The sequence below is a fragment of the Prionailurus bengalensis genome, chromosome B3 (genome assembly GCF_016509475.1).
Source record: "Prionailurus bengalensis isolate Pbe53 chromosome B3, Fcat_Pben_1.1_paternal_pri, whole genome shotgun sequence".
NCBI lineage: Eukaryota > Metazoa > Chordata > Mammalia > Carnivora > Felidae > Prionailurus > Prionailurus bengalensis.
The window spans coordinates 55,244,174-55,270,317 of NC_057355.1; the positions used below are offsets into that span (position 1 = coordinate 55,244,174).

A 26,144-nucleotide genomic window follows, 5' to 3' on the forward strand; every position below is an offset into this window, starting at 1 on the left:
ATGCTGTAAACTTGAAAATCCATAACGTGGCTTCTGTAACTATGCTTAGTGCTCTTCCTCCCCCTTCGCTCTTCCGTTCTTCCTGCTCCTTTTCCTCCCGCCCCAGGCAATAGCATCTGCCCCAACTACCTTTGGTCTCTGCGCTTATGACTTCTAAATCCCCACCTCCAAATCACAGTGTTCTCAACATGCTGACAACTGATCCATTCATTCAGCCCTTCTGCTTTCCCCATAAAAAAAAAAAAAAAAAAAGTTAAATTCGCAAATAAGCATATTATCTATCTTTTTAAAAAGATAGTATACTGAAGAAGGACTTGGTTCCATTTATTTTCGCAGGAGGTTAACTTTCCACCATAATCAGTTTGGTGTGTATTCTTTAAATTCTTTTCCTCTGCATTTATATGGACCTTTATGTCCTCGTGGAAAAATCTTGTGTGTGTATGGGGTTTTTTTTTTTTGCAAGTCTTACCTAACTCTTCAAGCTACAAAAAGCACCTCAGCAATGACTTGAAGATTTAGCTTTGTTAGTATACATAGATGAGTCTTTTTTTCCATAGCATTCCATTTGTATAGCTATTCTATAGTTGACCTAACCATACACAAGTGATTTCCGATTTTTTGATATAAACTATGGGTAATGTTTCTATGTGCCAATGTTTCTACAGAATAAATAACCTAGGAGTGGAAAGGCGGAATTGTAGAGCATGCATACTTTAGTTTTAATACATACTGTCAAACTGCTCTCCAAGATTGCTGTACAGATTTCAGCTCTCATCAGCAGTGTTTGAGAATATCCATATCCTTGCCACACACTGTTTTGTTGAGCACTTTTATCAATTTAATGATACCTTGTTTTATTTTCCATAGCCTTGATTTCTTGGAGATTGATTATTTTCAACATGTTTATTGAACATTTGTGTTACTTATGAAAATTAACTGGCCTTATTTTTGGTTTATTTTTTTTTCTTACTGATTTGTAGGAATTTCTTATAAACTATATGAATACTTTGTTTTACAAGTTGCAAATACATTCTCCCTCCCTGTTGTTATTTGTCCGGTTTCAGGTGTCTCTTCTATAAAAGTTTTAAAATGAGTTTTCATGTAAACCCTTCAAATTGAAGGGTTTTTTTTCCTGTATATCTTTTTTTTTTATTAAGTTGGATTTTCCTACTTCAAAGATCGCAAGCATGATCTTTTATTTTTCTTCAATGTTTGCATACATTTTGTTGTTAAAAATTTTTTTAATGTTTGTTTATTTTTGAGAGAGAGAGAGAAAGACAGAGACAGCGTGTGAGCAGGGGAGTTGCAGAGAGAGAGGGAGACACAGAATCTGAAGCAGGCTCCAGGCTGTGAGCTGTCAGCACAGAGCCCAATGCGGGGCTCAAACCCACAAATTGTGAGATCATGACCTGAGACGAAGTCAGAGGCTTAACGGACTGAGAAACCCAGGCCCCCATGCATAGGTTTTTTTGTGGATAAAACATTTATTTATCTAAGTACGATAAGGACAGGATTCATTTGTATATTTTTTTACACATATACAACTAATTCAGCCAACTTCACTGATTTAATCACTGTCCTTTGTTGGTTGTTTGGTGCCACATTTATCGTATTAAAAGAAAACAAATGTGTGAGTTTGTTTTAGACTTTGTATTCAAACGAATTTCTACAGTGTTACAATATGTCTTGCTGATAAGAAAAATCTTGTGTCTTTGTTCTTTAAAAGATTGCCTTAACTCTTCTTGCACATTTGTTCTTCCATGTGAATTTTAGAAGTGGCTTGAAAAGTTACCGGAATGATATAGGTGGAATTTTTATTTGAGTTGCATGGAATTTACAGATTAATTTGGGGGAGAATTGACATTTTTACAATATTGTCTTCTCATCCATAAAAGTAATATATATCTTTCTGCTTGTTTGTGTCTTATTTATACCCTTCAATGAAGTTTTCCGAAAAGGCTTATGTGATTCTTACTATTTTATACTCAGGTACTATCATAAAATGTACCCCTTACTCCAATACAGTGTCTAGTTGGCTATTGCTGGTATGTGGGAAAGACATTGATGTTTGTATATTGATTTATTTTTAGTAATCACTTTTAGCTGAAATCTAAACATAGAAAACACAAATACAGAAAAGTGCACAAATCTTAAGTGCGCAGCTTGGTTAATACAAAATGGACATATTTGTGTAACCGTTACCCAGATCGAGAAATATACGATTTTCAGGATTCCAGAAAACCATTTGCTTTCTCTTTCTTTGCCCTACGAGCACCACCGTTCTGATTTCAAACAGAATAAAATATTTTTGCCTGTTTTTTGAACTTTATATAAATTAAACCATGTAGTATATATTCTTTGTGTGTGTGTGGCTTCTTTTACCCAAGAAATATGTTTTGTTTTGTGTGTGTGTGTGTGTGTGTGTGTGTGTGTGTGTGTTTGCTACATAGTAGTCCATTGTTTAAATATCACAGTGATCATCATTGGGATTGATTCCAGTTTGGACCTACTACAAACAGGGCAGTAATTATCTTTCTTGGGAAGGTTTTTGGTGCTTGTATTTACGCAATTCTGTGGATCTACATCTAAGAATAGAATTGCTGGCTATCTTATATAAGAGTATCTTATACTCTTGTATACATTATGTTAAACATTTCTTAAGACAGGCTTAGCCAATTGGTGCACAGTTGGTATTTTAATGAACCTTCAAAGCAGTATGACAAATACTTCTCTGTCAGTTGGTCATTACTCTGTGATTTCCAAATAAGTAAGCCTAAAATCTCAAGAGGCAAAATCTGAAAAGAGGTGGTCTTCTCAGCTAACTAATGCAGTTCACTTGGATAGTCTACATCATATTGAAATTCTTAATGTTAGTGCTTTAGTATGCTTTTGGTGATGAATGACTGAAACCCAATTCAAACCAACTTATATAAAATTAAATAAATAAAATAGAAAAAATGCATAAAAACTAAAGAGGGGGGGAAATGTATTGGTTGAAGTGATGAAACAAATATTACCACCAGATTTTTTTTTTTTTTTTAACTCTCAGCTCTGATACTCTCCAGAGGGAAAACTTTGTTTTTCCATCAGGCTTTTCCCACATGGCAGCAAAAGATGAATCCCAGAAGCTTTGGACTTAAACTAAGGTCCTTAATGGCAGAGAAAGATGCATTCTTTCCTATTATCTGTCTCAGTTCCTCCCCCATGATATTGATTGGCTTTGCTGTATCCAGAGGGATAGTGTTTTCTGATGGCCTAGGCCTGGATCCTGTGTCCAGCCATAAGGAGGGGGCTGGTGAGACGGGCTTGTCAGACCTACTTGAACCTTATGAGATTATTATAGAATGTGGATGGAGTAATTTCCAAAGGGATGCTGAGCAGGCAAAGACAAAACATACAAATGTACGACCATTACTGTTAGATTGTATGTAACTAGGCATTTAATTTGTAGCATCATACATGTTTAATTTGTTTATGTTTTACAGATTATTGCAAATCATCATATGCAGTCTATTTCATTTGCCTCTGGAGGGGATCCTGTAAGTATAGATTTATAAAAGTCCTTTTTATAAGAGTTAAAAGAACTTCCATGTAAAGCATGTTAGCCATTACATGTCTTTTCCAGTGTTTTATTACAATTTGTGAACAGCTATGTGCATTCAAAAATTTGACTTTGGTAAAATAGTTTCCATTACTTATTTTTAAAATGTTTAGATTAGCAAATGAGCTAATAATTTTCCATTGTGTTGTTAGTCATGGAGTTATCATCCGAGACTGTTCTTGTAGGTAACACCTAAGTCATGGAAATCAAGGATGTCATACATGTGTTACCAGTCCTCCCTCAGCACTCTTCTTCACACAAAGTTCCAGGCAGCTCCTATTAGGCAGTTGGACTTAGAAATAGGGGAAGCCTGTTTGCCACTCTGGCTGCCAACTGAGGCAACTATGTCCAATCTAAAGTGAGCAGCCAGGTTTGCAGAAATTCACAGAGGGAACACACAGCTGGTGGGAGAGAACTGCAGTTCCTTCCTCCCTAGAGGCCACATGGTGCTCATTTCCCACGAATTGTGTGAGACGGAGCAAGTGCTCTGTCTCCAAGCCTTCTTTACAGAGTGGAGGGTCATTCCCTGACTCCCTACCACATCACTTCTGAACCGGAGTGGAAGAAGAGAGGCATTGAAGTTAGGAAGCCTGAGACTGACGAAGAAACAAATCTGTTTGAACTGAGGGGTTAGAAGGAAGATTTTGCTGCTTCATGATATTATGACATTTTTCTCCTACCTGCAAACATCCAGAAGCTAGAAGAGGACTGAGTCTGACTTTTAGAATGATTGAACATCAGTAAGGTCAAGAAAATATATCGGGAACACATGCAGATTTTGTTCTTACTGCCAATGTATTGCCTTCTGTTCTGCTGAGCATTTATTATTACAGATTGTATCCTTCAGAAATGCGGCAGTAAAATCCAGTTTAACGGCTGATTTTTTTCTAGCCACCACATTTAGTTTCTCACTTCCAATTGAGGAATAAAATGTAGGACCATAAACGATAGGACATATAACTCAGAAATCCAGGAGAGGTATGGAATGGTAGTAAAAACTAAATCTGGCAGCTGATGTCACTGCAGAGTTTTGACCTCTATGCTAAATATTCAAAAGGAAAAATTATGGTCTATCCTAAAAGGAAATAAAGTTCCAAAGCTACTCTGTTGTAATCGTTGCTTCCTTTACTGGCATCTAAAGTATTTAAGCAACTTTCTTCACTTGGTTGTTGGTATAACCTTTTAGTGTGTGAAATATATAGTTAAATGCTATTCACATTACCCTATTCTTAAAAATATTTCAATAATTACTTGTCTTCACACTGGCTACCTGTGATTCAAAATATTTAAGCACGTCAAACCTAGACACCCTGTCTTCAGAACCTGTCTGAAGCATACGGAAGAAAAGCAGTATTTATAGTAGGACTTCAGATCATTGGGTTTTTTTTTTCTTTTATTAATGGATACTTAATTTTCCCCTTAGGCTTCTCTACTTCCTCACCTTTCCGCTTTGGGCATAGTTATTTCCAAATGAATATATTAGTTCCATGGTGCTATTTAATTAATATGTAAACCAGATTTTAAGAACTCTACCTCATCCTCAAGAGATTCTGTGGATGGCTAATTATGGATTCATTAGCAAACAGGGGGTATGCAAAAAGCATAGCACTTAGCTGCAGTGTGAGCCTGGTACTGAATCTGAACTCCTATCCACCAAGCCTTGTAATTTTGCCTCAACGGTGACAACCAGGGACTTGTTTGGTACAGAGAGGGCTGACTGAATCCAGCCTGAAGAGGCCAGCATTGTCTCTTTTATTCCTAACCCATTATAGCTCAGTCATCCACGAAGGAGCTCAAATACTTTCCTTAAGTTATTTAAAGTAATGAGTTGTATAAGTGAAGTGTTAAAAATATTTACAGACATTTGCTCTAAATTTCCCTTTCAAGTTTCAAGAGTTGTTGTCATGTTCACATTGGCACTCAGATCCTCGTTTACCCTAGGCATGCCCTGCATGACGTCTATCCTAGTTGTCCCAGTCCTAATAGATTGTCTTCATGTGCCTTTAGTTCTTTAGTACTTTCAACCCACCAAAGTACTGTCCAGAAACAAACGGTAAAGAATTCCTAGCCCCTGTGGGGAAGTTTGTACCTACTGATTTGAATGGGGCCCCTGTGCTCTCTGCAGCTGGAAAGAAAACCTGCAATTCTATTTAAAATAAAAAACTGGGGCAATCATAAGCATTGGCATTCAAGGTCCCCCAAATGAACTGCCAGGCTTTGGAGTCAGGGAGACTTGACTTATTTAGTCTCTCTTAGCTTCAGGGTTCTCATCTATAAAATGGGGAATGATCACCCTTGCCTCACAGTGTTGTGAGAATTCAGCGAATTGATGTGTATAACCTGCTAGTACCATGCCTGGCACCGCGTGATAGGGGATAGCTATCACCACTATTGCTAGCACATGCTCATAGCTTTGTCTGTTAGAAATTTACAACTTCTCAGCTAACTGGGTGTAAGAAGCTAAAAGTCTCCGTGGCCCAAAGTAGTACCCTTCTTTCCACCAGATTTCCTCCAGAGTTTAAAAAAAGATTAGCTGTTCTTGGAGTGCCTGGGTGGCTCAGTCGGTTAAGCATCTGATTTTCAGCTCAGGTCATTATGTCATGGTTCATGGGTTCAAAACCTGCATTGGGCTCTTTGCTGACAGCTCAGAGCCTGGAGCCTGCTTCAGCTTCTGTGTCTCCCTCTTTCTCTGCCCCTCCCCTGCTGGTGCTCTGTCTCTTTGTCTCTCAAAAATAAATAAACATTTCAAAAAATGAAAACAGTTAAAGATTAGCTATCCTTCCTTCCCTCTTGACCTTTGCTAACCCTCACCTTTACTCTCTTCTCAAAGACAATTTACTCCCTTCCTCCCGTCAGCCCTTAAGACAGTCGTTCGTAATGCTTCTGTATCTAGAAATACTTTCTCTTTTTCAAAAATGCATTACAAGTATGTCACAAATATATTTTTGTATATATTTTTTTACTATTTGTGCGTTACTTTTAACATTCTTAAAATTCTCCCAGATATTTACAGTTACTGATTTTAGAACTGTAAGACTGTTGGAGACGGTTTTGAGGATGAAGTCCCACAACCTCTTTCCCACCATCGAATGCGCCAACCCATGTTGCTGGCATCATTACCATCCCTTCAGTTTTAAAAATAGCAACCAAGTCCCCAGCAACTGTGGCTTTGCCTCTAAATTAATATAAAACAAAGCTCACAGATATGACCTTATTTATTTACAAGATATCTCAAGCCTTTTATCTTTTAGCAGAAGATAAATTTATTTAGGTGTTTGTTATTTTTTAAAATAACTGAAGACAAGTTACGCTGACCCTGAGATCTGCTTCCTGTGTGTTTCACTGTGGGTTATTAAGTGATTGTCCTTGAGGGTATTACAAACGGGCTTTTATTTCCTGCCAGTTGATTGCATCTTCCCTCTGGAGAGTCATACTTCTAATCTGCAAATGGCATTGTGTGTATTTTTTTCCCTGAGAACCGAGATAACAAAAAGCATCTTTAATTATTAAGATCTTATCATTCATCAGTTTACTGTTTTCAATAAAAGTCAGAATTACCAAGTGGCTTTTTGCTTGTTTTTACAACGTCAGCAACACCTCTTTTTGAAATCCTTAGGGTTTTCATGGGTTCTCGTTTTCAAACATGATTTTTCCTTTCTATATATTGATCAGATAAATGCTTTGTATTTTTGCTTTATTTCTTAACTTGCACTGCACTCAAGCGAGCTAACAACCACAAAAACCAATGTGTCTCTTTAATTGACTTATTTTCTGACATACATGGTGTCTGTCTGGACAACTGGGAAATCATGGTGCTGCCTCCCAGTTTATGACTCCTTTGTGACTGCATAACCCCTGGTATTTCAGCTTTCAAAACAGGAGAGAGTCATGGTCCCTTACCATTTTTTAAGAATATCTGTACCAATATATTCCCTATCTGGATTCCTTTTTATTCTTAGTGAGTAAGTATCACTAACTCTGCCTCTAAATTTTTAATTTTCAACTTCTCTCTCCAAGGGACAGAGAATCAGGACTCCACAATTGCTAAACTACCCAGTGTATATTTATGTTCCCTTTTAGGGTGCTTTCCTTTTCTCTTTAAATAGAAACATTTGTATTTAAGTCCGTACCTCAGTATCATGTCCTAAATGTACTCTTATCTTTCAACAGTACAATCCATTCATTTTAAATGCAATCGTTTTCCCTTTTTTATAGGATACTACAGACTATGTTGCCTACGTAGCTAAAGATCCAGTTAATCAACGAGGTATGGAAAGCAACTTCTAGATTTTCTTAAGAACTGGTATATACCAACTTTAAAATGTAACAAGGAGTTTTTTTTTTTTTTTTCAATATACAGGGTAATGAGGATCACTAGAGTGCTGGATTGGGTTCTAGAAATATTATGTGAATTTGAGTTGGAAATAAATAGCCCAGCTAGCAGAGCAAAGTAGAAAAATTATGTAGCTGGGATTTAGATCCCGGTCATCTGAGGGACCCTTATACCAAAAGGTTTATTATCTTTTGTATAATCAAAAGAGAAGCTGTTCTGGTTATAATAATAGAAGGAGCTGGCTGCTGCATCCCCAATGGATGAATGAACTACATAGAGAGAGACCCAAGCCAGTGAGGTAATTGGCCCACATTAGTCACAGCAAGCGTGTGTGTGTGTGTGTATGTACGTGCGCATGCACCACACATGTATGTTGAGCCTGTACCTTTGCTGTTCAAGAGTCTGACATGTCATTTTGAGTGTTTGGCTTCTTCTCATGTTTTGGATCTCAGCTTAAATGTCTCTTCTTCAGAGAGACCTTCTTTGACTGATAGCCCCTCCTATCTCCAATAGCATATCCCACCCTTTCGCATCATCATACTTTATTTCTCTTCTTATTAACACTAACCCCACATTTTTGTTATTTTATTTACCATTTGTTGATGTGTTTAATGTCTTTCCTTTCTACTGAAACCTCCATGAGGGCAGGAACCTGTTTACCTTATTCACTGTTGTTTCCAAAGCACTCACCCCAAAGCCAAGCATATAGGTGTTGGAACAAAAATACCTATTTTTGTTGAGTATCTCAGTGAATGAAAGAGTAAGTTGATTGGATTTCTCATCCCAGGATTTAGCAAGTTTGCCTAAAGAAACTCATCTCCCAGTCAAACTTTGGATGAAGGGCTGGAAGTTCCTTAGATCATTGGACCTCTTTAGACAGACATGGTTATTGTTGCTTCTTATCCCTAACTCTGGGACATTCAGAATCTCGTAGGGATGAGTCTTAGGTTGCTTCTTCTCCTTGACTAGAACCTATTAGGGTGGCATCCTCTGCCACCCCAGGGATAGAGTTCCCCCTGCCCCCATTTATTAAGTACACACATGGAGTAGCATTTGGAAATTCAAAGAGCTATAAAACAAAGATGGAAATGTACATGGTATGCTGGGGGTGGAGGGCAAATGAATAGAACATATTTGCTAGAAAGCAGATTGGGTCCAGAGAAAAAGATTTCTAAAAGGCATCCAGAGGGCTGATAAGTAGGCACTTAATCTTCAAGCAAATGGGTGGAGAATTCTGTTGACAGAGCAGAGCTTCACGAAGATTGATTTGGGAGCAGGATGGATTCAGGAAGAAACATAAGACAGGGAGATCTATTTGGAAGCTATTGTTATAGTAAAAAATGAAATGATAAGGGGCACCTGGGTGGCTCAGTTCGGTTAAGCTTCTGACTCTTATTTTGGCTCAGGTCATGATTTCATGGTTCGTGGGATCAACCCCCACCTTGGGGTCTGTGCTAACAGCTTGGACCCTGCTTGGGATTCTCTGTCTCGCACTCTCTGTGTTCTTTCTCTCGAAATAAAGAAAACTTTTAAAAAACGAAATGATAAGGACCAGCTGCTAACACAAGACCTGACATGTAGTAGATACTCAGTAAATGCTTGCCAAAAGAATATGGCTTGATGACATGGAAAGGAAGAAACAGGTGACAAGTACTACACAATACTCGGTTGAAACTGACTCATTGTAAACTGTACAATGAAGAATGGATAATCACCAAAGGTGAGTAGGAGAGACAGGAACTAGTGAAGGGGAACGGGGGTGTAAGAATGAAATACAACAAAAGATACCAGAAAAGAGCAACTGCTTTTAGTTAAGCCTGAGTTTCCCGAAAGAGTAACTGCATGCTATTTTGGGGAAGGCCTCTGAACAACAAAGTCTTTTCTCTCAACCTGAAAAGACAGGGTGAGAGAAAGAAAAAATAGATCAGGAAATCTAGATGTTTGGTAACTTTACCATCAGTCGCTGAACAGCTCAGGCATGTCATTTCTTTTCAGTAAGCAGTGGTGAGGAGTTCTAAGATTCAAGTCAGTCGCTTGCTTTCTTCTTTAGGGGAATGGATCTACCTACAAGACAGATGACTTAGAAACACAGAGTAATTTTCTTGGATTACTATGTTAGCATTTCATCATCCTTATGCCTCCTTTTTCAGTCTCTCATTCCCTTTCTTACTTATCTTGGTTATAGAAACTTCTGTGAGAAGCCACTCTGTTGTCAACATACCCCCTACTTGCACAACCCTGTGGTGTTAAATCCTTTCAACTCACCTCAGCCCCTGGACTTTAATTTCTGCACAGAGGTGCTGACATAATTTTCAAGCCCACAAATAATTATTAATTACATGCTAATATGAAAGGGGCTGAACTAATCATTGTGGAGGAAAACAGTTCCTGGCTAGCCTGGGCTCATCATTTAATGGCAGAGAGAAATAGGATGTGCCTGGAGAAGGAGGGGGTCCAGAAAACAGTGTGTGGAACATAGCAGGGGCTCAGTCGAGGTTTGTGGGTGAAAAAGTCCTGTAATGAGAGCTTGGGGCTATGTGTTTGGGTGGTATGTGAGTGTGTGTGGAAGGCTGGGGTTGCAGAGAAGTGAAGGAATAGAAGTAGGGGAGCCATGGCCGAAGAGATAGGTCAGAAACAGAGTGTAGAGGGCTTTGAGTGCTGGCCAGAAGGCCACTGGGAGCCATCAAAAGATTTTGAGCTTTATAGCCATTATTCTGGCTTCTGCCTTTTTGCTGAAATTGCAAAGTGATAAGTTTTCTGGCATTTGTATCTGTGAAAATGATACTGGAGGACAGAAAGCAGTCTGGAATTATAGAGTCCAATTTTGAGGATATCTCATTAGTCCTGGGCAGGAGTGGTAATGTTTACATTGCACTGGGGGAGGAAGGGACAGTTTGGACAAATATGGGAACTAATGGAACTTGGCAACAATTTAGATATAAAGGTTGGTGAAGAAATAGAAATCAGATATTCCTGAGGACTTAATGAGATATTATATGCAATGCAAATATCCCCATATGTGGCTCCTAGTAAGTATATAATAAATGGTAGCTATCATCATCATCATCATCATCATCATCATCATCCTTGTGATTTGGAGTGGTGTTGCCATTAAAGAAACAGGGATTATTACAAATTGGAAAAAGACAATCCACTAGGGAAATAGGGGAAAACATTTACCATTTATTGCATGCCCACCATGTGGCAGGCATTGTCTCAATTCATCCTCACAACAACTCTCGGAGGTCGATATTAATTTATTCCTTTGGTTACCAAAGCAAACACTGGCATTGAGAAAGTGAGATCATTCTCCTAAGTTCAGCCAGCTATTAAGCAAGTGAATCAATTCAGGGTCCTGAGCACATCTTTAAAAAAGAACATTACAAGGCACCAAGAAACATTTAAAAGTTTTCAAAAGCTTACTAGCTACTTCGTTAGGAATCAACTTATAAATAGATCTCATATTTCATCTTCAAATTTTAAATATTGAAAAAAAGGTAAGATGGGGCTTAGAGTAGTAGTTTTTCTTAACAATGCTGGTAGGAGTATAGATCCAAACATTTTGGAGAGCAAGATGACAATTTGTACCCAAAGTCTTAAAGAGGGAAGTACTTTTGAACCAGCAATTTAACTTCTAAGGAAATAATTAGGACATGCACAAAGACTAAGCAATAAAGATTGTTGTCATATGTTATTTATATAACAGAAAAAATTAATTTAATATTCATAAATCGCAAATTATTTAAATGAACCCATAGGATGTACTACTATGCAACAATTTACAGCTAGTGTTAGAGTGAATAATGACATGGGGAAAATGTTGGCAATGTTATTAAGTGCAAAAAGGAGATTGTGAAATAATGGGTATAGCATGACCCCAGGTAACATTTTGTAGGGAGATATACTGAGAAGAAAGATTGGAAAGATTAAAAAGAAAGAGATGCCAAAATATTAATAGTAGTTATCTTTAGATAGTGAGATTTACATAATTTTTTTTCTTGGTAGCTTTTTATTTTCTATAACTCCTGTAATGAATATTTATTGTATTTGTAAAAAAGAAAAAAAAATGTTCTAAGTCCTTGAATAAATAAAGAAAATAGTGAAACCAGAAAGAAGATGTTACAGAATTATCTAATGAGTTTGGTTCATCTGGGGAAAATGTTCAGCAGGCAGGAGAAGCTCAGGGTCGGGGAGGCGGAAAGGTGGGAGTAGAGCTGAAGGAGATGGGAGGGAGTGTGGGGGTGGGAGAGACAGAGAGAGATAGAGAGGGAGACCAGACCTTCAGGTGCAGGTTTGGAAAAACTGCCTCATAGCCCTAAGAGTAAGCAAGATCACTGAAGGAGGAACCAGGAAAGAAGAGGGCTGAGGCTCTCCGGGAGTGGTAAGAGGAGACCATAAAGGGCCAGAGGAGTAGTCAGGAGGAGGAGAGGAAATCAGGAGATGAGTATCACCTGAGAAGGAGGAAGAGCAAATTTCTCTGGGAGAAGACACCTTGGAATAAGGCACCCCAGAAAGTCACATACTGAAAAGGAGTTAGGGGGCGTGAAGGCAGAAAATAACCTTCAGTGTGCCAATGAACAGGCCCTAGGTGCCCCTGGGAAGCAGGATGTCAGTGGATGGGTAAGGGACAGAGGGCGGGACCTCCAGGATGAGGAAGAGCGTAGCTGTCAGGCAGAGGAGTCCAGGCTCCTTGCTAAGAATCCTGAATGTTCCCACTATCTCTCATCTGCCCAATTCACTTTTAGCATTAGTAGATTCAAGTCGGGGCAGTTGCTCCTTTTTTTTCCATCTCTGCTGGGACCCTTTAGTGAACGCCTCATTTTATAAAGGGCCTTTTCTGTAGAAAAGGTAAGTCACTCTAAGAATGTTTTGAGTTTACTTAGTGACTAACACAGCTTGCCCCGTAATACATATTCTCTTCACCTCTCATTCCAAATATGTAGTAGTCCAGGGAGGTTTAAATAGTTTCTCTGAATCTGGTATGTGAAGAGGCCCCAGTCTACCTGGGTGTATATAGGAAGGCCATGGTTTTCAGTCTCTGAAGAAAGTTAAAAAAAATGTTTTTAAAGACCACAAAAATAATTTAAATTAGCCTGCTTATTTACATTTATGGTTATGGTTATAAAATATATGGACTACTGTCCTGGTGACATCAGTTTACTGTGGACTGACCGCTGGCTTACTTCTTTGGGCGGAGTTCTAAGCGGGGAGGACTCCTTGCTTCAGTACCACAGCACCATCTGGTGGTTGACCTGAGAAGCTGCGCTTTTGAATTTCTAGTTTATTAAAAAATGCAAAAACAGAAACAAAACAAAAACACCCTGGTCTATTAAAAATAAATATAAAACTAGTAAAGAAGGGCCTGTTATCCTCTAAGAAGAGTTCTCAGCCTCTTGTCCATGAACATCCAATTAGGAAACCAAATGAATAAAGTTTGAAGAATATGTATCTAAGATTAAAAAAAAAAATCCTCCCTAATATAGTGCTTGATACCCAAAGGTAGAGTTATGGGTCTGTCTGGCTACGAGGTGGAGGGAAAAGAATTCATATCTGCATCTGATTCCATCTCAGACCTCCATGCAAAGTTATGATGTCACTGGAAAGTCACATTCTTTTTTGGCAGTTGGGGCTTTTTATATACTTGTCTTTCTACCTTCTCGTTAGCTAAAGGTTGGTAAATTCTTGGCCAACCTGGCTGCTTATCTAAGCTTCTGGAGATGGGTCTAACACTGGGAAATGGGCACACCTGTGTTTGATTCAAAGCCCATCCCTATTCTGGCCCATGACCAACCTCAAAAAGAACCAAGACCATTTTCCCAGAGTGGTGTGTCTGTGAATACCAACAACAGCACTATCACAACATGTGTGTTCACTGGAGATAGTGAGGCTGTACAGAACGTCTGCACAGGGTCAACCTTTCTGTCCAATGTCATTCCTTTCATGGTGCCAGGCACCACTGTTTGTCGTCTGATCTTCTCAGAAAAAGTAATATGGCAGCAATGAGGTCATCCAAAGCAAAGCAGAATGTGTTGGTAGCATCAGTCCAGGAACAGGACCAAATGCTCAAAGTATCAGAATGAGAAGAGTTGAGATAAGTAAGAACATTTTAGATGTGAGAAGTGGTAGAGGTCGGCTGGTGGGTTTAGTTGTGTCTTTCCTTCCTGAGTACCCACGTGCCACAAGAACCCACATGCCTGTTCCTCAGAAGGCTGAAGCTACTGTGACAGATGAAGGTTGGGGTCTCCATAAAGCAATGAGGGACTTTAAAACCATCAGTGCCCTGGGGCACCTGGGTGGCTCAGTCAGTTGAGCATCTGACTTCAGCTCAGGTCATGATCTCGCAGTCTGTGGGTTTGAGGCCCACGTCGGGCTCTGTGCTGACAGCTCAGAGCCTGGAGCCTGCTTCAGATTCTGGGTCTCCCTGTCTCTCCCTGACCCTCCCCCACTCGTGCTCTGTCTCTGTCTCTCTCTCAAAAATAAACATTAAAAAAAAAATCAGTGCCCTGTCTTGGCAGGTGAGGACATTGCTACAAAGTCACTTGTTCAGTCATGTAGATGGTGGGATAATTGAAATTTGAACTTGAATCTGAATCTTTCCAGAGTTCTTTTAAGCATTCTTGTTTTCTCATCCCTTTTAAGGGAGACACACTTTCATGTTTCTGTGTGTGTGTGTGTGTGTGTGTGAATTTCCTGTCTCTCTCATCTTCCTTGTCTTCATCTCTAGACATCTTCTTGAACCTAAGAAAAACATAAAATTGAAAAAATCATATTCTGCATTTTGACATGATTTAGGATCTTGACTTTTCTTTTAATTGGACCAGAAATTTATGAGGTGAAAAACAAAAGAATTTAAGGGCGTGTAACCTTTTTTAGTCAGAATGTAACACAACTTCATAATGTAACACTGGGTCAGTTGGAGAGCACATTTCCAAGGGCACCTTGTAGATTTAAGTATATCTCCATGAGTAAACCAAGCAATGATTCACACCACTCAATGGCTGTAGAAACTTTTCCCACTATGGGGATTGCTGCAGGTGTCATTTTAATGCAACTGAAGAGAACTTCTCACACTAGAATTATTGATGCGATTCAGGAAAATCAGTATGTATTCATTCAACACAATTTTTAAAACACCTTCTATGTGTTGCTCATGTGTGAAGCTACTGCAGAGAAAAAGAAGGGTCAATTTAAAATAACAGTCTAAAGATAGATCAAACATTTTCCTTTGGTAGAAAGGGTAGACATTCTTTTTTTTCCCGTTTTTTAATGTTTTTTATTTATTTTTGAGGGAGAGAGAGGAACAAAGAGAGAGGGAGACAGAGAATCTGAAGCAGGCTCCAGGCTCTGAGCTGTCCTCACAGAGCCCCATGTGAGGCCCGAACCCACAAACCGTGAGATCATGACCTGAGCCAAAGTTGGATGCTTAACCGACTGAGCCACTCAGGTGCCCCCATCTATAAGCATTCTTAATTTGATTTTCAAAACTAGAATTAGCTCCTAAGTCTATATCAGTTTCCAAGTTGCTTCTTTAAAGGGATAACCTTATAAGAAATGGTAATGACAATTCTTTTAGAGATTTACACCTTAGCATTGTTTGATTTAGTAATACCACTGTGCCCCCCCCCCACACACACACATGAACACACACACACAAACACATGCTTTCTAAAAATTTCATTTGGGGCGCCTGGGTGGCTCAGTTGGTTAAGGGTCTGACTTCAGCTCAGGTCACGATTTCATGGTTCATGAGTTCGAGCCCCGTATCTGGCTCTTATTGCAGAGCCTGCTTCAGATCCTCTTTCTGTGTGCGTGTCTCTCTATGCCCCTCCTTTGCTCTCTCTCTCTCAAAAATAAAGAAATAAACATTAAAAAAACCAACTCTATAAAAATTTCATTTAAATCCTTTAAATTAAAATCAAGTCAATTCTGGAATCAGAATTATTTGAGATTCTTTGAGATTCTTATTTTTTTAATTTACTTATTTTGAGAGGAGAGGGCAGGGAAGGGCAGAGAGAGAGGGAGAGAGAGAGAATCCTAAGCAGGCTCTGCGCTGCCAGTGCAGAGGCTGATGCGGATCTCAGACTCACGAACTGGGAGATCATGACCTGAGCCAAAGTTGGTGGCTTAACTGATTGAGCTACTTAGGAGCCAGCCCCTTCCTGAGATAATTATAACATAAGGCTAAGAAAAGAAACACTGTTGTAGGTACTACTATTGTGTACTTTTATAGGCTCTGAAAATTCTATCAGATGTCAATGAATTGCCTTTTACTTTACATACATACAAAATCCTTTCCAAGAGAATGCAAAAGCATAAAACCATGCTTCCAAGTCAGCACAGTTAGCTCATTCCATAAAGACAGCTCTCTCTCCTCTCCTTTGTTGTCCCTTTTAGTAAGGTGTCCCAGTGTTGGCTCCACAGTTCCTGAGACCCAGGAGGCTTCCTGGGCTTCTATTCTAATTCCCCATGCACTCGCTTAAGCTGTTCTCAGAGAATAGCTAACAGTTTTTACAGCGTTCTTGTGTATATTTAACCATTATTAAGCTTTTTCTCATCCCTCCATTCTTCAGGCTATACAAATCAATATGTATTTTAAAGATTTTACTTCTCACAAGATTTATTTCCTTTATCTTTAAGTCATCCTGATGAAACTTCCGTTTCAATTAAATCTCCATATTGCAGGGCCCTAAGCAAGACCCCAGACTCTCATCGAAGCAAGAATGATACTCCATATGGTGGGAGGTGAATTTATAGTCTCTCCACATAAGCTCCTGATTTTATGTAGCAGCAGCAGCAGCAGCAGCAGCAGCAGCAGCAGCAGCAGATTTGCTCATTTGTGATATTCTGTCAGCTGCCCCCTCCATAATTTATTTCTTTAAATTGTGAAAATCTTCCTCTTCCCAGTACCAGCTTCTCAGAGAAAGTATCTAATAAAAAATTTTAACATCTTCTGGTCATGCCATTGTCACAAAATCTTGTTTTTAATGCTTAATGGAGATAGTTCTTTAGTAGGGTTGTGAAGACAGAGGTTACCATACCATCACTGCTTTATAATAGCAATGACATGGGGCTTCTGGGTGACTCAGTCAGCCGTGTCCAACTTTCGCTCAGGTCATGATCTTGTGGTTGATGAGTTCGAGCCCTGCCTCGGGCTCTGTGCTGACAGCTCAGAGCCTGGAGCCTGCTTTGGATTCTGTGTCTCCCTCTCTCTTTGCCCCTCCCCCCACCTCAAAAATAAATGAATGTTAAAAAAATTTTTTAAATAGCAATAAGGGGTATTATAAAGCTCCTGTTTTTGCCAGCAGCTCATCCCCTACTTTGAGTGAGGAGAGAAGGTTTGGAAAGTTATATTTTTGCAAAGACAACAGCACAACCACAAGCCTTCCTGTCAGATTGCTGCCCTCAGCATCTCTGGTATTGAATTCTAGAGCTAACATTGAACGTGAGTCACGTTATTGGTTAGGATCAGTCTGGTTTTATAAAAATGGGGGCCCCCAAAAACCTGTCTTGAGACCAAAATCTGTCAGTGTTTTGAGATATTTAAATGTAAACTGTGAATGGTTTTTTCTCTTTGATGCAAATGAAATATGAGGTATTCTTTTCTGCCATTTCAGAGCTGAAGAGAGCTTATAAACCTACTCCCTTTTATTCAAGTACCAGTTCATGTTCTGGAAATATTTTTACTTTATTATAACCTTTTCTTGTTGAAAATTTATTACAGTTTCTTTTTGTTCGTCCACTTGCAGCCTGCCACATATTGGAATGCCGCAGCGGAATGGCCCAAGATGTCATCAGCACCATAGGGCAGGCTTTTGAACTCCGGTTTAAACAGTATTTGAAAAATCCTTCTTTGAATACTTCTTGTGAAAGGTCAGCCAAGAGTTCTATAATTATTTGACTTGCTATATTTATTTTGCTGTATTTTCAAATTAATATGGCATTTTCAAACTAATGAAATTAGTAAATTTTTTCTTACAAATAGGCAGTTTCAGTACAAACTAATAATGACATTTTCTATTTTTCTTTCTCTTGTATTTGTCCAGATATTTCCTCTTGCTTTGTATCAAAATCAAAGGAGACACTCCAAGAAGGGGTCTTCCCTGTTTCTCTGATATCATACAGAGCTATGAATTAAGTAGTTTCATAAAATAACAGATATCAAATGTCTCAGAATTGTTTCAATCCCAGATCCCATGCATACCACTAAAAAAAATATATCGAGAGGTTTCTGGGTGGCTCAGTCGGTTAAGCGGCCTACTTTGGCTCAGGACCCCATCTCGCAGTTCATGAATTCAAGCCCCGCGTTGGGCTCTGTGCTGACAACTCAGAGCCTGGAGTGTGCTTTAGATTCTGTGTCTCTCTCTGCCCCTCCCCTGCTCATGCGCGCTCTCTCTCTCTCTCTCTCTCTCTCAAAAATAAATTTTAAAAAAATTAAAAAAATTTTTTTAAATAACATTAAAAAAAATCAAGAATGAAGAGGGAAACAGTAGGAATCAAATGTCTATAGCAGGAATCGCTGTTAGTTTGCTAGTTTGCAATGTAAATAGATGAGTTCCAGTTAAACTGTGGCAGGGCTGGCAGGTGATGTGACCCAAGGATCTGGTTGTTCTATCTGAGGCGCAGAAAGTCTACAAGGAAAGCTGAGCCCTTCAGGCCTGACAGCCTCCAACAGTGTAGAGTACAGTGAGCAGAATTCATACCCAAGAGACAAAACTCTTGGGTACTTTTAAATGCACCCCCCCCAGGTTAGTTACTTTGTGTATTAACAAACGTTGGGTTTGGAGATCTCCCTTTTTAAGGTGGTCTGGGGTAGCAAAGGAGAGGGGGTTCCTAGGAAGCCTTGAGGTTGAATTTTTCCCAGGATGACACTTACATCCTAGTGCTATCACTTTGTTGACAGGTAACGAACCCAACAAAACTGTGTGGCTTGTCAGTAGAATCAGTTCAATCCCAAAGGACTTGATTTATTTTTTTTCATAAGAAAGCTACTAATTCCAATTTGGAAGAAAAGTTGTTTGTTTTGTTTTTGTTTGTTTTTTTTTTGCCCTGTTTCGGTTTTTAAAACAATGCATGTTTACATAAATCTACCCACTTGCACATATGGTTCTAATATTTCTTTATGAATCCCATATACTTCTTCAGATTTGTGCAGACGAGATGGCTGGCCATAACTCTCTTATTTTTTTCATCTTAGTTTCACAAACTGGGTCAGGCCCCCTGCCCAATATCTAATTTTTTTTTGAGCAAAACATTTCCAAAATGGTACAATCCAAACATGCTGAAGATACTCAGGAAAACTTTAATTTTGTATCCTGCTGGCATAGATGACTTACATTCAAGGAGTGTGTGTGTGTGTGTGTGTGTGTGTGTGTGTGTGTGTATTTCTCTTAATCACTGGGAGGAGACACAAAAGCATCACCCTTGGCACTTTCCATTGGCTTGCCCCACTTTAATTGTCTATGGAAAGCTAAACAACCATCTGGTTGCTTCCATCCAGATATTTGACATCACTTAAGCACAGCTATAATTTTAAAACATGAATGCAGCATTTTTCAGGATGATTTGCATGGTTCTGATCCCTCTGCCTCCCCTACAGCATTTGAATTCCCACCCAGTCTCTTGGGGATTCTTTTTTCCCTTGCAGTGAGGAGGTGCCTCTTGATGGTCCTGCTGTGGAGAGAGAAGATCATGAGTATTACAATGAAATCCCAGGGAAGCAGCCACCTGCAGGTGGTGTTTCAGATGTGCGCATCAAAGTCCAAGCCACAGAACAGATGGCTTACTGCCCCATACGGTGTGAAAAGTTGTGCTATCTGGTAAGTAATGCTTTATGGTTACCGGAACTTAGCAATGTGATTCTGTCCTTGTCACTAGAGAGTTTAATTTGAGTTTCCAAATGCTAGTTTAGAGAAAGTGCCTTCCTCAGTACTGAGCCAGAGAATGAATCACTGTCGGAGCCTGCACTGGACCATTTTTACTCCAAATCCACCCCCTTCCTCGCTGCCTAAGTGGATGACTTCACATCTCCTTTCACTGGGAAGATGAGGGCAGTCCAACATGTTACATTCAACTTCACCTTTCCTCGTCTCCACGTCTTCCCGTATTCTCCTTGCTTCTCGTCCTTAGCGACTGCCTTCACAGCCAATCCTTCCCCTGAGCTCCTGATCCCATCCCCACCTTCCAACTCTCTGCCCTTGTTCTGTCTGTCTATCAACCCCTGTCTCAATCTTTATTTTCTCTTTGTCTACCAGTATCTTCTGTCTGCAAATGAATTTGGATTCCTCCAACCAACTTACAATGTCTCACCTCCTTTTACCCACAAACTTCTAGAAACCATCATCTCCATACCAGTTTTTGCATCAACACTATACTTCTAAGATCTGAATTCTGCTTGACAACTTGATAGAAATTACTTTTACAATGGTCACCAATGGTTTTTTTGGTCACCGATGGTTTCATTGCTAAATCAATTTTCTTCTTCAATGTTCTGAGTCTGTCTACAGAATTTGATACCCATTGGCTGCCTCTCCCTTAATTTTAGAACTTCTGTTAGCTTCTAAAGCAGTTCTATTGTGTCATTCTCAACCCCCATCTCTAGTTGCTTCTTTTTTCTCATTTTCATGTCTTCCAACATTTTATTATGAATGTTTTCAAACACACAGAAAAGTTGAAAGAATTATACAGTGAACACTCACATACACAACCTAGATTCTACAATTATCATTCTACTAAATTTGCCCTGTCATCTTATAGAGCTGTTTCAAAGTAAGTTACATCTTTTCTTTTATATTTTATTTTCTTCTACCCCCTCCCCTTCAAACCCCAGCCCCCCCCCCCTTTACCACCCTTGCTCTGCCCTTGGCCTTGCCCTTGGTTTCTCCTCTGGCATGCCACCTGTATACACAGTCTTCCAGCTTCTCTGTCTTCAGCCATTACTTATCTCTCCAGCTGTAGTGCCATAAGCATTCCATTACTTGTTTATGTAAGATTGAATTCAGCATTTTCTCCTTGACTCCAAACCAGATTCCTCTAGTGACTTACTCATGTTTAATTAATGACACTGCTGCTGTTTCATTAATCTGCAGTCTTTTGTTTATCTCACACTTTGGACTCCGTGTCAACTCAGTCTTCAAGACTGAAGATTCTACCATGAAATCTTTTGATAGAATTTACCCAACCTCTTACATTACTCTTGTACCTTTCTAAGTTCTGGCCTTCATGTGCCCAGATGATTCTGAAAGCCCCTTCCTTGTCTCCAGTTTCATTCTCTCAAACCCTTCTGCATGGTACTGCCGGATTAATCTTTCTAAAGGATAGATATTGCCCTTCTCAAAGGCATCAGTGATCCCATTCCATTATTGAATTGTGTATATCTATATATATCTATATATATCTATATCTGTATCTATATATCTATATATATATATATTAATGCAACCCTTTGATGGATGACATTTTTAAGGATGGAAAGTGAGCCTGGCACAAACCTCATTAGAGTAGGGCTCCAATCGGCCAATGCACTGTTAGATAGAGGCTTGCTAAATACTGAGAGTTTATACAAGTGTCCTGGAAATCACACTTTCACAGTTTCTGGCTGAGACTTGGATTGAGTCCTGGAATAGGACCTCCCTAACAAAAGCAGTGATGCTCAGGATGCGGGCCTTACATCAGCAGCCTTTACAACCACCTCTGCCTCAGACCCACCTCTGCAGCCCCCGCACAGTGCTCTATCTTAGGAGTCTATGTTCCCCATGCAAAATCTCACCTTCCTTTTGTTACCTGTCAGACACTAACTATGTCAGAAAGTGGAGCTGTCTGCTGTATTCTTCCAGGACTGTTATTAGTGTTTTGTTTGTTTTTTTGGCAAGTTTATGAACGTATACCATGTTTGTAAATGTCTCACAATTTGTTGTTCGTGCAGCCTGGAAACTCCAAGTGCAGCAGTGTGTACGAGAACTGTTTAGAACAAAGCAGGGCAATAGGTAGGTACAATTGTCCTTCCCCATCTGCCACTCTTGTTGTTCCTTGTAAGTCATATGGTTGTGTGTGGCCTTGGCTCTGAAATACTTCATGGGAAAGTCAGGTGTATAATGCTTCAGCTGCATCCCACGTTCTGAGAGGCCCAGAATGCCACATGTGTGTCACTTGGGAGACTCATGGTTTCCCCTCACTCTTGTGTGCTTGACCACACTGTCATTCTACCTCCTGAGGTCTTTGATTGCTTTAACATCATGAAAAGTCTCGCTGAAAAGGTGTTTTCTCTGCTTAAAACTCAAGACAGCTCCACTTCAAAGAAGATCAGACATTAAGCTAATGTGAAAATTGATGCTTGTCAAGTCCATTAGGATTAAGATAAAACCTTTTTTGTCTGCTTGGCATCGAAAACAAAAAGAAATCTGAAAGGTGAGAGTCCCAGTTAGGGGCCAACTACCCCACGTTTCCCAGGGCATTCAGTGTCTTATTACTGGATGCGATAATTGATGTGGGGCACAACTTTTCCACAATGCAAATGTAGAACATCACCTCTCAGACTGGAAGTATGTTTTCATAAAATTTTGCTGCTAGTTAGTCATTTAATACTTATAAATTGCTGAAAGTACTTATTTCTTTGGGAAGCAAAGTTTTGCAGCATTAGAGGAGTGGATAACTGGATGATATAAATAATACTGTGGGGATAAAGTTGGATAACCACACTTAGGGACTCAAATTAGCAGGAACTTGCCACCTACAAGGTAGTCACCGCCAAGGATACTTGCATACTTCTTATGGAATTATGCCAATGTAATCTATTCATTTTATTATTTCTTATACACAGGGGATACATGAGGATTTATTGTTTTAGGTACAGCTGTGATTACTACCTTCCTCTACCATGCAAAAATAGTAGGAGTAGTGAACTAAGACAGTATTGTTAATTATTTAAAAATATGGTTCCTTTTAAAAAATTTTTTTTAATATATGAAATTTATTGTTAAATTGGTTTCCATACAACACCCAGTGCTCATCCCAAAAGATACCCTCTTCAATGCCCATCACCTACCCTTCCCTCCCTCCCAACTCCCCCCATCAACCCTCAGTTTGTTCTCAGTTTTTAAGAGTCTCTTATGCTTTGGCTCTCTCCCACTCTAACCTCTTTTTTTTTTTTTCCTTCCCCTCCTCCATGGGTTTCTGTTAAGTTAAGTTTCTCAGGATCCACATAAGAGTGAAACCATATGGTTATCTGTCTTTCTCTGTATGGCTTATTTCACTTGGCATCACACTCTCCAGTTCCATCCACGTTGCTACAAAGGACCATATTTCATTCTTTCTCATCGCCACGTAGTAGTCCATTGTGTAAAAATATGGTTCTTTTTGATAGACATTAAAATTCCTTGCCATTCTTTAAAGTTACTTAGAATTTTAACCTAACTTTTAGTAATGTGACTACAACAAATTAATGGTAAGTAAAAATGTGTTTTTACAACTGTGCTCCCTAAGATCTGTATTCCTCCCACCTTCCCTCCTTTTCCTTATTTGGAAATGCCTAACCTACGGGTTTAAAAGTCAGGAACCTACCACATGTGCCCTGTAATATTATAATCATTTTGTACCTGTGCTGAGGCTCACTTGGAAATATCTCCACATGCTCTTTGATCTCATTCTATATTCTTCATTTATTCAACACATCATCTGTGACTACAAGGACCTCTTTAGAGTCTGGCGCTGTGCTAGGCGGCAGGGATGGAATCACAACTGGTACTCATATCATCTGTAGTTTAACAAGTAAGACACACCTAAATCAAATGCTTACAAATAGATGGATGTTTCAAAGCCTAAGATGTTATGGGAACAAATACCAGGGAAACCTAACTTAATCTGAGGGGCTCTATGGGTGTCTAGGTTGCACAGTAGGTTAAGCATCCGACTTGCACCTCAGGTCATGACCTTGAGGTTTGTGGGTTCGAGCCATGTGTTGGGCTCTGTGATGACAGCTCAGACCCTGGAGCCTGCTTCGGATTCTGTGTCTCCCTCTCTCTCTGCACCTCCCCTCCTCACCCTCTGTCTCTCTCTCTCCCAAGAATAAATGTAACTTTTTTTAATCTGAGGGGCTCTAGGGGGTCTCCCTAAACTTACCTCTACAACAAAACAACCAAACCAGGACCTGAGGGATGAATGGGAATTATCCAGGCATAAAGAAGGAAATGGGAAAGGAGGGGAGAGAGAGGGAGAGAGAGAGAAAAAACAGTATGAGTGGGAACCAGCATTCCTGGTTTTTCTGGAATGTGCCAGGACCACTTCCCAGATCATTGCACAGAGAGAGTACGGAGGCGAGATAGATGAGTCTTGGACATAGGATAGAACCCTGAGGAACATTTATAAAGGAATAAATAGATATAGAGGTATTGTTTCAATCTTATTTAAGACATTTCTTTTTGTAAGTGTAACCTTGTCATAGAATCCAGTTTATTGTTTCTATTTACCTTAGTTTTATTTCTCCTTTAAACCAACAAACGATGTAACCCCTTATTCTTTCATGGTTTCTATATGCCCTAAGCCAATATAAGCAAATCCAAACTTATGAACAGACTTTTTTCATAAACCTTTATTTGGAGTCTGGCACATATTTTTCTAGAATTAATTCCAGAATTAATTTTAGCCATGATGGCTATCTCCTAGATAAGTACACCACGTTCTACTGTTCTGGTTTGTCTGTACTGAAGCTTAAATGTATATTTTGTGATGACAAACACACCAATAGAAAATTCTATAGTAAGTGCCTGTTCTTCAGTTGCACTCTGACTGTGGGATATCCTGGAACCAGTACAGAGCTGCCTTCCTTGTGGTGGCCCTAAGGTAACAGCTCATAGCTGGGAACCTTTAAAGATCTTGGGCTGGTGAGAGATGTGTTTGTGGTTTCGAAAAAGTCCTCCAACTGCATACTTTCTTCCCCTGAAAATCATGGAGCTATAACCTTATTTCCTTAGGAAAGCAGGTTCCAGGGCACTTGGGAGGCTCAGTTGGTTAAGTGGCTGACTTTGGCTCAGGTCATGATCTCGCAGTTCATGGGTTTGAGCCCTGCATCAGGCTCTGTGCTGACAGCTCAGACCCTGGAGCCTGCTTCAGATTCTTTGTCTCCCTCTCTCTTGGCCCCTCCCCTGCTCACACTCTATGTCTGTCTGTCTGTTTGTCTGTCTGTCTGTCTCTCTCTCTCTCAAAAATAAACAAGCATTAAAAACTTAAAACAAACAAACAGAAAAAGGAAAGCAGGTTCTAAGTTCCATCAGGGACCCAGAATGCTAGGAGGGATTGAAGGGCTTGACCCTTGCTCCACAGGCCACAACAATCAAGGCTCCTCCTATTGTGGTAAGAAGGACTTTAGTACTACAATGTCCATTCATCCACAGATACCCGGAAATCAGATGTTCCTATCTTGAGGCCTGCCTGTTACTACTTGGTCATATGTTGAAAAACTGATCTGAGGGACGCCTGGGTGGCTCAGTAAGTTGAGCATCTGACCTTCGATTTCAGCTAAGGTCATAATCCCAGGGTTAAGGGATTGAGCCCTTCGTCGGGTTCTGTGCTGAGTGTGGAGCCTGCTTGGGGATTCCCCCTCTCTCTCTCTCTCCCCCCGCCCACCCCTCTCCCCTGATCACACTCTCTCTCTAAAAATAATAAAAATAAAAACTGATCTGAAATTCTTGACCAGTGAGCAATTTAATAGCAGTTGCCAGAATAGCAAATGCATAATTTTTATGGCTTTTCCTAGAGTTTTAGACATAATCATTTGAGAAACACCTATGCAAATATTTTCAATAAGGTTTGGCTTTTTCCTCCCAGGACATTTATTTGTTCAAATAATGATTTAAAACTTGAATTCCAGTATATTATAAATACTGCAATAGGCTTCTGGTTGTTCAAGGAGTTAATATATTTATCACCAGACTTATAAAAGATACCATTTCTTAATATTAAATTCCCTTATGGAGAAAATTAATTAGTAAAACAGAATAATGTTTCCCAGACCTCCAAGTTCAAATGGAAATATTGATATTTTTAATCAAAAAGACATTAAATTACCACAAACCCTAAGGGCCTGTACTTAAAAAACTTTGGTACTTACAGTGTATACCCTGTGTATAGTATGTATTTATTTTCTGCCACAAATCTTCTCTTAGGCAGCTTGGATAGGTTCTCAGAGTAATACTTGGCAAAAAGAAAGTTTGGAATGCA

General features: G+C 39.5%; 1 protein-coding gene across 1 annotated transcript in view; it reads left to right on the forward strand.

The window, feature by feature from the left end:
- SHC4 (SHC adaptor protein 4) overlaps window positions 1–26,144 on the forward strand; it is a 128,490-nt gene that overhangs the window by 80,266 nt on the left and 22,080 nt on the right. Inside the window, exons 5-9 of the mRNA XM_043555463.1 lie at window positions 3,486–3,539; window positions 7,817–7,868; window positions 17,681–17,804; window positions 19,579–19,750; window positions 21,856–21,916. Coding sequence (XP_043411398.1) covers window positions 3,486–3,539; window positions 7,817–7,868; window positions 17,681–17,804; window positions 19,579–19,750; window positions 21,856–21,916 — 463 coding nt within the window. The remainder of the gene's footprint in view (window positions 1–3,485; window positions 3,540–7,816; window positions 7,869–17,680; window positions 17,805–19,578; window positions 19,751–21,855; window positions 21,917–26,144) is intronic.